At 45.8% G+C, this 17,329-nt stretch overlaps 2 protein-coding genes across 2 annotated transcripts; both read right to left on the bottom strand.

Moving 5' to 3' along the window:
- Positions 1-252: 252 nt before the first annotated feature.
- LOC137917133 (actin, alpha cardiac muscle 1) lies at positions 253-3,562 on the bottom strand. Its single transcript, XM_068760022.1, has 7 exons — positions 3,532-3,562; positions 2,981-3,119; positions 1,917-2,241; positions 1,675-1,836; positions 1,377-1,568; positions 578-759; positions 253-501 (listed from the first exon to the last, which is right to left on the bottom strand). Exons 2-7 carry the CDS (start codon positions 3,107-3,109, stop codon positions 358-360), a joined length of 1,134 nt encoding a protein of 377 aa, XP_068616123.1. The 5' UTR covers positions 3,110-3,119; positions 3,532-3,562; the 3' UTR covers positions 253-357.
- A 6,718-nt stretch (positions 3,563-10,280) lies between these two features.
- On the bottom strand, positions 10,281-17,079 carry LOC137917134 (RNA helicase aquarius-like; the record flags this gene model as incomplete). The annotated part of the gene is made up of 5 exons (XM_068760023.1): positions 10,281-10,671; positions 10,824-10,934; positions 11,873-12,047; positions 14,124-14,209; positions 16,909-17,079. Coding segments are annotated over 5 exons (807 nt in total), but the record flags the coding sequence as incomplete, so codon positions are not given.
- Between the last annotated feature and the right edge of the window lie 250 nt (positions 17,080-17,329).

Below are 17,329 nucleotides of genomic sequence, written 5' to 3'. Positions count from 1 at the left end.
ATAGAGCGAGCCTCGTCCTGGGAAAACGAGGATTACCGATCACGTGACACGGGTGTTTTCACCGAAATGTTCCGCTGTTAATTTCTCATGAGGTGGTTTATCCTCTCCGCTCACTCTAATCTGACGTTTACGATTCTGTCACGTGACTAAAAAAGGCAGCCCCATCGCTGCTTTCGAGGGAGGAAGGAATTTGTATCTAAAAAAAAAAGACACTTTTGAGATTGAAAACCAAAAGAAAGAAATATTCCCCTTCTGCAAATTCTCGTTTATTTATAAAGCTATACATATCCACATATAAATTGCACTTGAGTGTAAACAAAGAAGGTAAGGAAGAGTGATGAAGCCGAGGGTGCGGCTTTAGAAGCACTTCCTGTGGACAATGGAGGGTCCAGCCTCATCATACTCCTGCTTACTGATCCACATCTGCTGGAAGGTGGACAGGGAGGCGAGGATGGACCCGCCGATCCACACGGAGTACTTTCTCTCGGGGGGCGCGATGATCTGAACACAAAGGCATTAATTTAATTAAGTTAATCACACGGCTCCGTTCATATAGAAATCAGTCCCATTAAGTCACCTTAATCTTCATGGTGCTGGGGGCCAGAGCAGTGATCTCCTTCTGCATGCGGTCAGCTATGCCAGGGTACATGGTGGTGCCACCGGACATGACGTTGTTGGCGTACAGGTCCTTACGGATGTCAATGTCACACTTCATGATGCTGTTGTAAGTGGTTTCGTGGATGCCGGCAGATTCCATGCCTGCGCAAACACAAGCGCGCAAGTTAGCGTTTCCCCCCCACCAGCAGCAAAGCGCACATCTGACGCGCAGTCAGCTGGCGGAACAGGTGCTGAATCGGACAGCTCCCGCAACAGCTGCGCGCTCTGTGGCGCAAATGAGAACAGTAAACCCCTGCTTGAGATGACTCGTGTCTATTTATTGGCCACCAATGCGTAAAGCAGAACATTTTGTATGACTATCAATTAAATGTTATCTGTTTTATCAATTTCTTTTGTTCTGATCAAATGAAATCGGTTCACCTGAGACCGAAGAAATCGATCGCTTTACTTTAGAATCAGTTTGTGATTCTCAGACGTCCAGGTCAGGATAATTCAATGATGTTAAAAGAAAACGGCTGGACCATTTTTATGATGCCGTTTCCCGTCTCAAAAAATCTCTTGAATGTCCGGTAAAAAATGATTCAAGCAAAACAAAGTGTATCTGTTTTCTGTTTAGTCTGTTAGCCTGAATTTACGTTCCCGTTTCATTCACTGAATCTAGTTCAAGCCTTAGAACAAGTACCGGTAATCTTTCTAAAATGAAGTCACGTTGCTTTACAACAATCGGGCGGTGTCACAGGCTGTGCGCATTTACGCACCGATGAATGAGGGCTGGAAGAGGGTTTCTGGGCAGCGGAAACGCTCGTTGCCGATGGTGATGACCTGGCCGTCGGGCAACTCGTAGCTCTTCTCCAGGGAGGAGGAGGAGGCAGCGGTGGCCATTTCATTCTCAAAGTCCAAAGCCACATAGCACAGCTTCTCCTTGATGTCGCGCACGATCTCGCGCTCAGCTGAAGATGATCAGATAAATGTGACGTCAGTAAAAATGAATATCAAACAACAAAAAACGTGGATAATCACGCAAAACAGAGAAATATAAGCTGTAGTCGGACTCACCGGTCGTGACAAAAGAGTATCCACGCTCGGTCAGGATTTTCATGAGGTAATCTGTGAGGTCACGACCGGCCAAATCCAGACGCATTATGGCGTGAGGAAGCGCGTACCCCTCGTAGATAGGCACGTTATGGGTCACGCCGTCACCGGAGTCCAGGACAATACCTGTTCATCAAAGCGTGGACATTTATTCATACATGATTTACAGTATACAAGAACAGTTGCAGATGAGGAACAATTCTTACCCGTGGTACGTCCAGAGGCGTAGAGGGACAGCACGGCCTGGATGGCCACGTACATGGCGGGGACGTTGAAAGTCTCGAACATGATCTGGGTCATCTTCTCCCTGTTGGCTTTAGGATTGAGGGGGGCCTCTGTCAGCAGCGTGGGGTGCTCCTCTGGAGCCACGCGCAGCTCGTTGTAGAAGGTGTGGTGCCAGATCTTCTCCATGTCGTCCCAGTTGGTGATGATGCCGTGCTCGATGGGGTACTTCAGAGTCAGGATGCCTCTCTTGCTCTGGGCCTCGTCGCCGACGTAGGAGTCCTTCTGACCCATGCCAACCATAACGCCCTGATGACAGCAAGGGCCGAGCTATTAGTTCCATGGAGGACTTACAGCGACCCCCGCAGAGAGAGGCCATCATCGCTGCCATACCCAGAATGTGCGTGTTTTTACCCTCGCCGAAGAGGAGGCGAGGGTATTGCAATTAGGTGCGTTTGTTTGTTTGTCTGTCGGTCTGTCTGTCTGTCTGTTTGTTTGTCTGTCCCAGCGCATAAGTCAAAAACTAGTAACCCAATCAACTTGAAAATTTTACACAAGCAAGGTTCTGTCCGTGGCTCGGTCCTCCCCGAGAATGGCGTTGATCCGGATCTGGATCCAGATTCTAGAATTATTTTTACATCTGGAATCGTGCCTGTGCTGTAAACTGCCACTTTAAGAGGGAGGGACACAAATGGCATGATGGGAAAAAGAGTCCAGAAGGAGTCTTGTAGTATGTTCCGGAGCAGCAAGCTAGAGCAGGTTTGGCCCCTCTGATCCGGAAGCCCTGTTTATGTCTCAAAAGATCGAATAGTCTATTGGAGGCGAGGGTCTGCAATCTCTGATTGTCGTTTTCTAGTTATAGAGTGTGAATGTTACTTATTTCTTAGTCAAAATGCACAGACAGATAAATATTGATTCCCATTACGCGCAGTAGTTCCCATTACGCGCAGTAGTTTTGGCCCTCATCCAAACCCATATATTGTCTTTCTGTGTTGCAATCAATGACACGCTTCCTTCTGCTCGTGGGGTTTAGGAATAGTCTCTCTACCTGGTGGCGGGGGCGACCAACGATGGACGGAAAGACGGCGCGAGGTGCGTCATCTCCGGCGAACCCCGCCTTCACCAGGCCGGAGCCGTTGTCACACACCAGGGCTGTTGTCTCCTCGTCGTCACACATGTTGTCAGCTCTGAAACAGAACCGTCAGTTCCGTGGGTTAATGGAATCCCCTTAATGATCGGGTCGGGCTACTGGAGAATTTGCTTCGCCGTAATACCCAAACAGAACACGGATGAATTACTGAAACTGATATTATATGAATGGAAGCAAATGTGGCATTATGGGATGTGGTTAGTATTTTGGGTTTTCTTTCGTGGATAACTGTGAAAATTCAGTATCTACATTTTAATCCTCAATCTGAAAAACAAAGAAGCGGAAATGAGACGAACCACAGAGGCAGGTTTAGTGAAATGATCCGGCTGTTAGATGATGACGTTTGGTTAGGAAAAGGATGAAGTTAAAATCCTGCATCCATCTTCTTGTGATAAATCCACTGCTGCTCTTTTCTTTTTCATCCTTGCGTTAGCCTTGCAGATACTCACCAGATCAGCACCAGGCAGAGGCTCTTGACTCTGTGAACCAGGGGTACCGAAATGTCACTCAGGGGTCATTTATAGCCTGACGAGCGTCTCTAAGAAGGGGCCGAACAGTGCGACCCCTTCTCCATATTTGGTAGCCCATTGCCCCATTGACAACAGGCGCTCCATGAATGGCACGGCAAGGAGAGGGAAATCCCACTCGGACGTTTGCGCCTGCCGCCCATGTATGGAGGACGGTGCGAGCGTGGACAGACAATGACAGACTTATTAATCTTTATTCCCAATGATAAATCGGAAATTTAATCCAGGAAACAACCCTGCCTCGGTGAACGGCTTATAGGGAATGATAATGTCAGAGGTGAAAGATTATCCAAAGAAGGTTGTGATGATTTCTACAACTATTAAACATCAGACACGTGAAATTTAAGTAATGTCCTGTTTTATTTGTGCCTGAGGTTCTGGGAAGGTCTCCTGAAGACTGACGGGACATGTGTGCAGAATAGAGGGAGCACTTGTGCCACACAGCTGGTGTCAGCAGCTGTTTCACCGCAGGACTCCCACCGGCGCGTCCAGAGGGGGTTCAGGGGCGAGTGTGTCCCACAAGCCGAACGGGTTTGTTTGTTTTTTTATTACATTTTACGATAAACTACGTATTTCCAAGGAAACCCCACACTGCAGGTCTCTCCATATGATAAATGAGAATATATGTTTGCGTGTTTGTCAAATCTAATTGTATTGAGAGGCAAACCGGGCATTTACACACACAAAATGTCAGTATTAGAAAATGGAAAAGCATTTTCTTTTGCATACTCATTTCTCTTGGTCCAAACATGTAATCATTTATGTTCAATATATTACAACTCAAGGATTGCATCAGGAAACCTTTACAGATAAATCAAAAGCAACGTGGCTCCTGTTTGTAGTTCCCCAACATGAAAACAATGAAGAGAGAGGAAACGTCTCTTGTTGTGACACATGCCATATTCTTTCTTTATTCTCGCGCTGAGGAAAGAACAAGACGCAGGAGATGACTTTGCGGCTTGACTTGAAGGGGACAGCGAGCAAGCTCTGAAGAATGTGAAATCACGTACTGGCTAAGAGCAGTGGATGGTCCCACCATGCACGAGGACGACAAGACAAAAGGGCACAGCAAGCCGTGAATCATATGCTGCTGACAGCCGACCCCGAGCCATAACCCTTCACTGGGTGACTCTTTGTTGTGCTCTTACGTAATCAACGGTTGGCTGCAGTCTGCTTTAAGCATCCTTTTGCCCCAATATCAAAAATACTGCTAACAAGTTTTTTTAAATGTTTTTTTTATTTTCAGTGCATCCATTGTGCATCGTTCTCCTCTTACCTGTGAGATCCTGCTCGTTACGCAGCAGAGATGAGATAATAATATTGATTTTCTCTTGGAATTACACATCATAAACATAATGCGGACCCTTTAAAAGGACCCTGAGGGGAAGTCATTTGCTGGATGCAGCCGAGGTTTGTGCCTAAATCAATAATGTGCACACATACCGGAATGCCCCATGCATGTGCTTCTCTGTATTATTTCAGCTGCTCATCGCAAACAAACATTCTGAAAACACGTTATTTTGTACAACACAACACTTTTATCTGTGTTTGAGCATCAAGCGTGATTTAAAGGTCAGAGAGAAGACATACTGCACCGCTCAAGGACAATGTGGTGTCTTCTCGCTGGCCGGGGCGCTGAATGCTGAGTGGCAAGCTGCCGGCTTGTGAGGAGGTCCTCTGGGTGCCCCGAAGGAGCGCAGAGCCGGGATCACTGTCAGGGAAGCTGCAGTTACACTGCAGACCTTTGCACTTTTACACAGCAAGGCTCACGTTCTTAAAATGTAGTTTTTTGTAAAGGAAATACACCATAAGGGATTTTTTCCGGAATTCAGGCTTCCCCTTCTGTGTATGTTAAGTGCATGTTCCTACAAATAATACAGGTGACATGACTTCATTGTCCTCAGCAGCAGCTTTTGCCACCATCTGTCTCCTCATATTGCCATTTAACATGGCGCCCACTCCACCTTGTGTGTACACGAGGGTGGAATTACAGAGCAGTGTGTGGGTAATGGGAAGGCCTGTAGTATTCTCTCATCATGTCTCCATCACCCTCTCCACCTTCCAGGTCTGATTGCAGACAGGTGGAGGAGGATGGGGTTTTTTTTCTCAGATGTCTCAGATCCCAATAAAAGCTTTCTTGACACTGGAAGATAAGACTGCACTGGAAGTCCGTCCCTCTGTAAGTAACCCTCAGCTTGGATTCAAGCACCTTTTCCAATGAAGAAGACCTGTATGGGAGGAAAAACAGAGGAAGAGAAACTAAACCTGGCAAGAGGCTTCAATCCTCATCACATTTGTGCAGAGAAAAAGAACAACAACAGCAATCTAGTAAGGTCTCTCATGAGACATAAATATTGCAGTGCACAGATTAAAAAATAAAATTGAATAATTTGCAGAAGTGAAGCATTGTCAGTCAACACTGAGGGGAAGAAAATTAGGTTGAAATGTGCTTTGGATTGAAAATGAAATATTCATGAATCAAATTTGAATAAGCAACAAAAAAAACCCAGCTACCCTGATTTGTAGGGAGGCTGCTCAGCGCCTCGTCTTTACGGGGACCCCTAAGTACTGAATCCGGAGCTGTTTTGGTGGCTGAGAAGGTCAGGGCTGATAGGGAAATCTTCAGGCAAAATACCCCCACAGCTCACCCAGAGGAGGTGCAACGAAATAGGCTTTTCCTGTCTAATATATTCAAACTGCTTCTGCTGAAACTAGATGTTAGTTATTATAATGTGTTGCCATATTCATCCCCCAATCTGGTGCAGGGAGGCAGTTATGAAACCAATTGAAAGTTAAAGACTGAAGAGTCCTCCCTCTGGAGTAAGTTGTGTCAGAATAATAAATAAAGTTAAATACTTCCATTTAGAGCAGTTTGCTTGCTGCTCATGTCTGCGTGACCCAGTCTGCTGCTCTTCTTCTTCTATTCTGTTTCATGTCTTAAAGCATTTCTCATGTGTAAAATCCTAGTATCTCCATTTTTCGGGGTTCAATAAGTTTGCCCATCACTCCCTAATGCCTCAACTCTTTGTAAAAGTATCTGCAGGGAGGGATGAAGATCAGAGTACAGATGCCAAACCCAAACTATTACATCCAACATTTCAAATGTGTGAGTTGCCTGAATTTCCTGCTTCTCCTTTGCAGGGATATGTTAGCTTTAAAAGACTTGAAACTTCCCTCTTCATATATCTAATGATTACATGAGATTGAAACCTCATAGCGACAAACCCACAGAATATTACGGCATCTCTGCAGTTTCAGGAAGTGTTTCAGCATTTCACAGGTCAGCGTTTTTATTTTACGGCCCTGCAGCATTACTGTCCACGAGACCGGTTATTTTACAACCGTAAAATAAAGGCTGCTGTATATTACAAATACTAAACCGAGGAATGACGGCTCATAGCAGCTTCAGATTCGAGTTGACTAATCTTCACACATTTGTTTCACTGACTTGTTTTAATTCATTTCGGAATCAGCTCCAACTCCATGTGACCCCAAAATGGGAGAAAGCAAACAGAATTATTCAAAGGAAACGAGAACTGCATTTAGCCTTATCTGCAGCTTTCTCCGTTCACTTATTTACCTTCACATGAATTTTCCAGTAAATACTGCACACAATAAGTCAGTTGACAAACACAGAGGGCACGTTCAAAGCACTTTTAATCGCATTAAAAGTTTCCGCACAGTCATTTATGAGTCTAAGCATTTCCATTGTTAAATTGCCATTTTCATTCTTATCTCCTCCTTGCAGTGTCATCATGAATTAAACAGCAAGCACAGACCACGTGCACAAAGCCTATTTTCTTCTTGACACACCCATACAAATTTGAAACCCGTGGTTAATTACGTGTTAACAAAGCGAGTGGAATCCATTCTCCATACCTTTTGGACCTTTTTCCCCCACATAAGTTACCGGAAGGTTTCAGATTGTGGCAAGCGCCGATCACGCCAGGATATCTCCAAATTAAACAGACAGTTTTTCTTCAAATGAAGGCTTCCCTCTGTAGCCCTCACTCATCTCACCCTGAAACAACCAGGACAGAGCTCAAAACAATGGTTTGCAATCTCTCATGTTACTGGCGCATGTTCGACCCAGGTTGGCCCCCACCAAAAGGAGCTCGGAGAGCCGGTCCAATCCTAGGCAGGTGGTGAGGGGGCTGATCAGGCCGTAGAGACCCACCAAGGTGATGCCGAGGGGCCAGCCAAAGCACAGCAGGATCACAAGCCAGATGATGCACCAGAAACATGAACCACAGCTGGCCATCCTTGTCTGGGAATGAGAGAGGAAGATTACAAGATTGAAGAGTGCCCCTGTTGATGATCTGGATGCTTTGTCAGGATTAGGTTGTAGACTTGACAAAGCATGATAAGATGGCAATCTCAAGCCGCAACCTGCCTGGTGAACAGGCCACCCACTTTCACGGTGGTGGCACACAGCATATCATAGGAGATTATGTACAACTTTCATTACTTTATCCGTCTGTACGGATAAAAAAAAAAAACAGCCAGCAGAATCATTGTGAGCTATAAAAACAGCAGCTCCTTCATCTGTGGGAAAAGCCTGCTAATTGGAATGCTGTCCGATGTGTGACCCCTCCTTACCTGATGATTTATGACAAGTGTAGCAGCAAAAAAAAAATGTCAGTGAAAAAGACTTTTTCCAAGAAATGATTTTAACGAGAGAAGCGTCTCCTATTTCTTTTTTTTTTTTTTTACTCACCAGAAATATGTCCCTTGAGGCCCAGCCTTGAAAAGATTGTAGAACGTAAGCCTTTTTTTTTCTTTTGTGGAGTCTTGAATGAAGTCAAGACTGATTCCTAAAGTTTGTTTTAGATTTAAGAGACAATGGTCCGATCTCTCCTCTCCCCTCCGAGTGCCACCGTGTTGACTCTGTGTTATGTGTAATTCCCTGTTATGACACCACCGTCAAGTAGGATTTGGCAATAATTCGCACATTTAGCACGGCTGCCCCATGGTGGATCCCGTGCTTTTGGGAAACGCCCTCACATTACATAGAGAGGAAAACAACAAGCCACTGAAATTATTCTAAGGGGAGAATAACTTTGCAAAACCAGGACAAATGGCTGTAACACTCGCTCTGCCACCCCTCCCTTCAATCCTTCCTCTTGCATTGCTTCCTTTTGTTGCAAAATAACTGAAGCACAAAAATTCACTGCATCACAAAGCATATATTTAGATGCATTCTGAAAGAAATCTACATATTGGTTGTTGCCATGACTAAACTGGGTGCATGCTGTTAGTCTCTGTCACATATCAGCCCGCAGCAGTTGTTAGAAGTGGCAGCTTTGCAAAGTAACTATTAACCTAATGTATACCTGTTGTGTGAGTAAAAAAGACATGTTCACCTTCAGAAAAAAAGACACTCCGGAGGAACCGAGCTCCTGATCGCCTCCTCGCTCGCAGCTATTTCTTCCAGTCTAGCAGATCCTGCCTGCAGGGATGTTGTATGTCAGCAAGAGCTACTTCCCACCAGTTAGCTCTAATTTACCACAACAAGGTACCACAGTCCACTGAATTCTCTAGAGGCCAGCTGGGAGGAAACAGAACGTTAGTAAGTAGAAGGGTTAAGGGGCGGGAGAAAGTTTGCACAATGCAGACATTCACGCAACTGAGGGAAGAGTATTTTTTACAGTCACGCGTTTATAGAAGAGTAATTACTAAAATATGTGATGGGGCTGTGCACATTTGTGTTGTTGGCACATAAAAGAGGTTTAAGGTGATTAAAATATAGTCTTATCCGACAAACTCCATCTTTGCTTTCTGGGCTCCAAGCCACTCAGGTGCAGCCTCATCTGACAGATTATCTAATCTCAGTCTAAACCTCTTCTCGGATAACAGTAAAGCAGAGCCCACTGCTCCAAAACACTCATTTCTACCTGCGGTGCCTTACTCTCTGAGATGGAGGGGAGCAGACATTACACGGCTCCACACTTGAGTGCATGCAGAAAACATGTCTCTCCGCATCTATCAACACATGGTTCTCCATCAGGTCCTTCAGACCGGGCCCAGGAGAGAGCAGCTGTGCAGCTGACCTGTTCTCCCCATCAGCCTGAGGTATGATGTAACTACAGCCAACCTCTGGTGCATGATAATGAATGAATTTCCAGTCTGTCTTTTCTCCTGCGGGGCTTTGTGCTGTGTTAACCTCTATTTTTTTTTTTTTAAGTGGATTCACCTTTAAATTAGCCAGATCTAGGTTGGGCCTTTTGAATGGATGTTTTGATGTCAGCCCAAATTTTTAAGGCCCAGGTTATTTTCTTGAATTTGCTGATCATCTCGTGATGTGAGCCGTTCCACAGAGCGCTGAAGTGAAGTTATGAATGGCAGAGGATTTCCAGCTGGTTGAGTGACTGTGTACATCCACAGGGAAACTCAAAATCCCCCAGCATGCACGCTGGCCTCCGGGTGAAGTGACTGACCTACAAATGCAGCTTAGTCGCAGCTTGTGCAGTTGGTATAGGATGAACCAATCAGATTCCAGTTGTGCTTAGAGCAGATGAATGGATATAAGTGTCATGTTAGAGATACGAGGCTTAAGCATGTTGACTATACACTATTTGTCAAAGTGTGTGTGAGGAGGCTATAGATTAGAGACATAAAATGGATCATAGGTTCTGGCGGGTGCAAATACAGTAAAAAAGAAAAAGACAATGAAGAAATTCCATTTTTAATAAAAAGGTATTGATGGATACAAAGTCAAATACTCTACAAAAATCAATTGAACATTTTGCCTCAAAAAATGTGGGCCTCAATCAGACATTATCACAAAATGCAAAGGCTCTACAAATCTTTCTCCCCGCCCTTGTCATCCCCGTCGCTGTCACTGTCTCTTCCGGGATGCTCCGGCATCTTAGCATGGTCAGACGTTTTTTCATCGTCTTTCATCTCGCCGGCTTCCTCTGAGTTGGGCTCAGAGATCGTCTCTCCTTCTGGGGCGTCCTGCTCCATGGGGGTCTCTTCCTGTGGCTCCTGGTCCTGGGAGCTAACCGGCTCTTTCTCATTCCCGCTTGGTTTGGGAGGCGGAGCTATTTTCTGCTGTTGCTGCTACGGAGGAGAGGAAAGGAGGACATGATTCAAAATTCTACCACCTTTGATTCTATGTACATTCTCACTGAATATCGTCCACTGTCCTTTAACTTTCTACATTATTGAGAACGCCAGAGGCTTGGAAAGGCGCCGATTTTCTCCATCCGTACCTGTCTGTACTTCTGGGAGGTCTGGATCATGTTCATGTACATGTTATACACCAGGTTGGCTATCTCCGGCATGTTCTTTATGATTTGGTCCGGCTGCCCAGAAGCATCTCTCTGAGGAAAGAAACAAAGACGGCTTTTGGACGCGATGCGAAGGACGAGAGAAAGAACTCCACCTGTTCTTGTTGGCAGTCTTGGGCAACTATTGATCAAATGCAAATGTAGAGGGAAATTACAATTCATCTGCCTGCTACAAGATTGCTACTGAAAGCTCATTTTTCACTTGCTTGCAGCGGTCAGCGATAACTGATGCTGTAACTTCAAAATATTAGTATGCAGTAGTCTTGAAGACCAAACTGAAGAGGAATGTGAACAGAATATTCAGTCTGCAGTTTCATACAGTGCAGTCTTCTTTTCCACATCGTCTTTAATTGTCCATTCCTGTCTAACAATTCTGTGAACAGGTCAAGCAGCAGTTACTCTTTATTTATATATTGTTGCCGCTAACCAACCTGCAAAAGTTCTGGCCTGAGCGTTGTTGACTTTTAAACCGCATCGGTGCGAAAGCATCAGGGGCTTACCGACGGCAGATAGACAGGCTAAGCAGGGGCCGCATGTGTGTGCCCAAAAGAGCTGTCCCCCACGGGGTGAGGCATACTCTAGAGTAAGAGAAAGTGTGAGATGCTATGGGGTATTTTAGACACCCAAGCACGCCACTCACTGAGACACAATGACCAGACGTCTCATGTTGGCCTGGCAGGAACACGGAGAGTGATTGTGGCTTCTGAGCTTTGGGGGTTAATTTTAGCCCGGCCCATGTTTCCCATGTTTTAGATGGCCCCCGCAGAATGCTCTTAAGTGTCCGGGGTCGGCGGGTAAAGCCGCTCTCAGACGTGGGAAGGGTCAGAACCAAAGGGGAATGAAGCCGCTACTCAGAATAAAGAGGCGGGATTACACAAAGACGGGCGCGCGTGGTGGTATGAAAGGGTGTTAGAGGGCGCAACCGTTGTATGGAAATGGAAACCGATGTGTGTGTGTGTGTGTGCGCGTACAGGCTGTTCCTGGCTGTAGTATTCATGCGGTCGGATGTGGAGCTGCAGAGATCTGGCGGTGAGCTGGTTGAAGGCAGGAGTCAGCTCGAAGCAGTTTTGGAACAGCGACACTCGAGCAAAGATGTAGAGACCCAGCCGGGCTCTCGACATGGCGACCACCAGACGCCTCACGTCCCTGCGGAGCGATAAGGGGGAAACAAAAGTCGACAATTGGCTCATTACAGGAGTAGGAAAAGAAGAAGCAGAAAGAAAGAAAATAGGCTGCGCTGGGGGGAGGATAGTCTGACACTGAGGAAATCACGTGTAGGAACATCAACAAAAAAGGAATACAGGAATCAAAGTAAAGGAAGGGAGGAGGCAGCGAGGTGTAGGAGGAGAGAGGTTTAGTGAAGGATTTAGTGAAGCAGCAATAGGTGTGTGTGTGGGGGGGGCGGGGGCGCAAATGTAGGAGCTAAGATGGAAAAAAGGACTGATACACAAGTAGAAAAAAGAGAGGGAAAGGTGGGAGATCCGTAGAATTACGAGATTAGAGGCAGAGAAAGAATGAAACGTGCTTGGCACAACTCAATCGCTGTTTGCCCAACTAAAAACATGGTTAAAACTAGTTTTGCTGCCATATAAAAGTGGCCGTTTGCAGTACGTACCCAAACATTGTACTCAATCATACAATAGTTGAAGTTGCGTATACCACAGAGACAGAAAGAGCTTCTAAAAGGCCGGTGTTTGGATGGGCGGGTTTAACTGTTTAACCGGTGAACTGGTGATTTGATGCAGGAGAATTTGGCCCATATTCATGCTTCCATGCACTTCAATACAAATCAACAAATAAACAGCCTAAAACCTGGGACGTGTTCACCTGCTCTCACGCACTTCATGAGATTAAGAGGATTAATTCCTGCAATATGCAAGATGGGTTTCATGTATATGTAAAAAGGAGGGAAGGGCTTATAGAAACCATGATGCAACGTTTTTATGATGGGTTCACGCAAAATTACCTGCAATGTACAAATCTTGAAATGATAACATTTCCATAGAGATATACCGCCAATGAGCACAGAGCTCTACAGGAGCCAAACCAATCAAAAAGCAGGTAGCCCGTGGACACAGCGCTGTCGAGAGACGCCCACCCGGGACTGAGCCGTGAGACGGCGGGGCACGGTGGACGAACGGTGTTTGTGCTCATGTGCATGTCAGAGTGCATCTGGATCTGTGCGTCCCCGTCAAAGACGATTCCCGCACGCGACGGTGTGCATCAGCGGGAATGCTTCACCCGTCGAGGCGAGGGTCAGCTCGTCACACGCCGCGGCCTCTGTGGCTGTTATGGCAGCAGATTGCCGTGAGGGGAAGGTGCAGGGACAAGGGAGAGAGCGGGGGGATGCAAAGATGTGAATGAAGTCGAACCAAGATTGACATGAAAATATCTTTCTAGAACTGCAAGAGAGGGAGCGTTGTAAAATAAATTGTGTTCTGAGATCATCTTAAATGTTTCCAACGATGTTCAAACCAAGGGAAATCTGGAATTTAAGCAATCATTTGCCTGTCGTCACGAGTGTGTAACCAAATGAAGCTCATGAATGACCATTTGTGTGACGTGGGGGTGGCTGAAACCACGCGATGACGCGCCGGCGTGGCGAGCTCAAATACTGGGCAGAGATTGGCCTCAAAGGTCTTAAAACATTAAAAGACGTGGCGAATCAGTGTGGAGAGCTCTTCCGAATCACACCCGTGGAGTGAAAGGCCGTCTGTCTACATATTAATACTGTGAAATAAAGGAGGAGGTGGGAGGGAGTGAGGAGAAGAGGGAGCAGAGCGATAAGGAAACGGAGCCGAGGGCTAATAAAGTTTAATCCGGTTGAGCAGACAGTAAAAGATATGAAGACGCAAAACCTACCTCTGCGGTTTGGGTAACCATCACGCCTCTCTGACAAATGATATATGGGTATTATGGTGTGCCTTTGATCAGAACTGAGCACTTCATTTCAAAGTCTCAGCCCAATCATCGGCGCACAATGGCTTCTCTTAAAGGTACAGTCGGCTCCACACACACACACCCCGTCTTCAAGGCAGCCGGGGCTACTGTTGTTTTAGCAGCCGCCATTCATTCAGTAGTTACACATAAAAGGAGCAGCGATCTCTTGAGAGTTCACTGCCCACGTTTTCTGCCGTGTCGCCTCCCCAGAGGAGGCGGAGAGCCTATTACAGAGGTAGAGCTGCTGAAGCTTTTCTGCCCAGCTTTCGTCAAAGTAATTACCTCAGGTGTCCCACGGCTTTGGTGCGGACCAGGGAGAGGATGATGTAGTCGTTCTGCTGACCCTGGAACCGGTCCACTGTTGTCACCTGCACACAAAGAAGCGTGTTAGTATTAAAGGTGCGTTAACTGAGCCAGGTTGCCTTTTTACCTCCTCTGGTGGACGTGGTGCCTGTAAGCAGGAGGGTGTATGAGGGGAACCCTTAAACACGCAGAGAGAGGTCGGCCCTTCCTTTATGGATCCACTCTGCACAGCGGATCAATAGGACCCGAGACTACGGCAAACGAATCATGCCGAAACATCCTGCAGTCGCTGTTATGACGTTTCACGGGTTTACAAGTACAAGCAAATTGTTAATCAGCGACTCCTGCACGCACACGCACACACACGTTCACACAGCTGTACCATGCAGACAGAATCTCCGAATATGGACTGTCTGAATGCAAAAACTGACAATACCACAGACAGGAGGGTGACAACGAAGCCCGCATAATAGATAGAGAATCCCCCCCCCCAAAGAGAAGCAAATTCATTCCCTAGAAATATTCTAGGGAATGAATTTCAGAGGTCACGTCTTTGTGGGACACGCATGTCTGTGAAGATTTGTCGCTAACAGAAATTATTTACTCTCCTTCATTTTCAAGAATACAGCGACGCCGTGTCTCTCAGCTGACGGACGACCACAGATCTCTCTTTGTCATTACTTGTTAGCCGTGCTACATCTGATTTACAGCAATTTAGCCCTGGAATGTGCAGGAGCCAGACTGCAGATTATTAAATTCCAATGTGAATCCCAACCATTACTGGGATTACTATCAGAATGTCTTAGTTTTAATGGAGTGAGATTCACAAATGCACTCCCTCTGAATCTAGATTGCATTCATGTAGGTGTGGGAGGGTCACAGTTAATCACCTGGAACATAAATATTGTTTTAGGATTTAAAATGCAGCACCAAGATCAACCAAAGTCACAGATGAAGCTACAAGTACAACACAACGATGTTTAGAGGTGCCTGCAGAGCAGCACTGCATGCTTGTACTGTATGCACATTTATTTTAGACCGTAGCTGGTGCAAAATGACCTTTCTGGCCCTTTCTGTCTAATTCAAGTCATCCCAGTAAAATGGACCGGTTGTTGACGTCTGCATGGTTTTAACATTTTGTGACATATTGTCAGAGATGCTGTGCACCCAAATGCGACCTTTCAGCTACTCAGCATTCTCTTTCTTTTCCATCTCTCTATAGCTGTCTTTCCTCTCAGCAAATCTAAGAGCCTGTCACCCCCAGTCACTATTACTGAACACGCATCCCGACTATCGCCACCGACGCATTGAATGACGCTTCATGTCTTAACCTCGCAGGACATTTAACATGACCAAGCACTTTTTTTTTTTTAACTGTCAGAACCTGTCATGCACTTGAGGATAAAACAACAAGGTAGCTCTGCTACAAAATACAGAGGAGACAACAGGAACGTCATGGAACAACATATTGTGCGTGCAAAGGCAGAAAACAAACTTAACTGCCTGGTTGTTAGAGGAGAGAAAGTCAGGTGGTAGTATATATAATAAAACCCCATTAAAAGAACAAAACCATCATTAAAATACAGCAACTACTCGACAGAGATTTTGATTTTACAACGTTGTTAAATTTAGGAAATGAGTCCATTAAATGTTCCTATTTCGAGTGAGATATGTGAATGTTTTGAAAATATGTCAGGCACTGAAAAAAAAGTGCCAAGACACAATCAATGGAACAAACAAGCAACACGTCTGAGCAACACACTCTGCTTGAAAGCGTGCCATTTCCTTTTCCACTGTGGCACAATGAAACTCCAACTCAACTCTTGTGCGTTTCTCACTACAGTCTTGCATCTTTCTCTGGCACGCAGAAATCGTCTGCCACAGTGTAAAATGTGTGAAAAGCCTGAACAACAGAGACCGATGAAAGGTATGCGAGTAGGGAAATGAATGTAGAGAGAGAGAGGAAAATATAACCTGAGGCTAACGGGGGGGAAAAGTGTTTAGCAGAACAAAAAGAAAATGGTTGTGAAACGGCGCCAAAGGCGGATGACTTGGTGTAAAGGAAGGGAAGGGAAATACCGTGGGATGGATTGTAGACGGTCTAACAGCATCCTTCTAGGATAAATAGAACGAGCTAAAGTGCATGTTCACCTGCTCTTACACAATCCTGAATTTGATATTACAAATCAATTTCAAGGTTTTCTTCACGCACGCAGATCCACTTTGGTCTGAGAAGCGATGTATGTGACACAGAGGAGCCCTGCAGTTACGCCATACAAAGTTGTGCAAGGAGAGAAAAGACTACCGTCATTTGAAAGAAAACCGTGTGATCGGTAATGAAAGACAGAAATAGTAAAAGCCTTGAGAGAATTCCGAGCTGTGATTGTGCAACGGAGGATGGAACGAAGAAACTACGTTCGTGTGCGTGTCACACATGTTCCTACTGTAACCAGCCTGAGCACTAGGAGGTGAAAACAAGGCTGTGGGGGCTGTGGATTAGCCTTGAGGGGCATGACATGTGCGTCCTGCTCAAGCATGTGATTTGTTGTGTTTCACTGATGTAGAAATGTGTAAATGTCAATGCTCCACCTGAACTACCGGTAGATTAATAACCTAGAATCAGCTTGCTTTCTTTTTGAAACGTTGGGGGTGCACAGGAAGGCCGTGTCATAATGTGCAGTCCCTGTTTGGAGGCTTTGCTCTATGATCTATAGATCTATAGAAGATCTCTGTGAAACGCTTTCAGTCGGGCACGTGTCCTTACCTTGTTCGGCTGACTGAAGAAGGGGTTGCCAGCACAGCGCTGGTTGATGACATCTCTGATCAGGTGTTTCTGTCCGTTGTAGGTGGTGAGGATGCTGATGCGGTCGGCGGGGTAGCCCAAAAGCCGCATGTACATGTACAAAGCCACGGAATACTCTGCCTCGGCAAGGTTCTTCACAGGAAGAAAGAGAACAGGACAAGCCGCGATTAAGATCCGAGCGAAACCGAGCGCCTGTCTAGCAGAGTGGGGCTTCATTTGTCAATGAAATTTGAAAACCCTTAATAACCGTGCATCACACGCAAAGCGTAAACACACCCGGAGACAGCTGCTGGGTTTGACATCTCGCCGCTCTCGTTCTCCCGTTTCTTGACACCCTGATCTAACTACCATTTCTTGTCTGTCATGAGTTTCTTTTCAGGCA

Source organism: Brachionichthys hirsutus, unplaced genomic scaffold, assembly GCF_040956055.1.
Source record: "Brachionichthys hirsutus isolate HB-005 unplaced genomic scaffold, CSIRO-AGI_Bhir_v1 contig_612, whole genome shotgun sequence".
In the NCBI taxonomy this organism is placed as follows: domain Eukaryota; kingdom Metazoa; phylum Chordata; class Actinopteri; order Lophiiformes; family Brachionichthyidae; genus Brachionichthys; species Brachionichthys hirsutus.
Note: the sequence above shows the minus strand (reverse complement) of the source record. Positions and strands in the feature narration are given on the sequence as shown.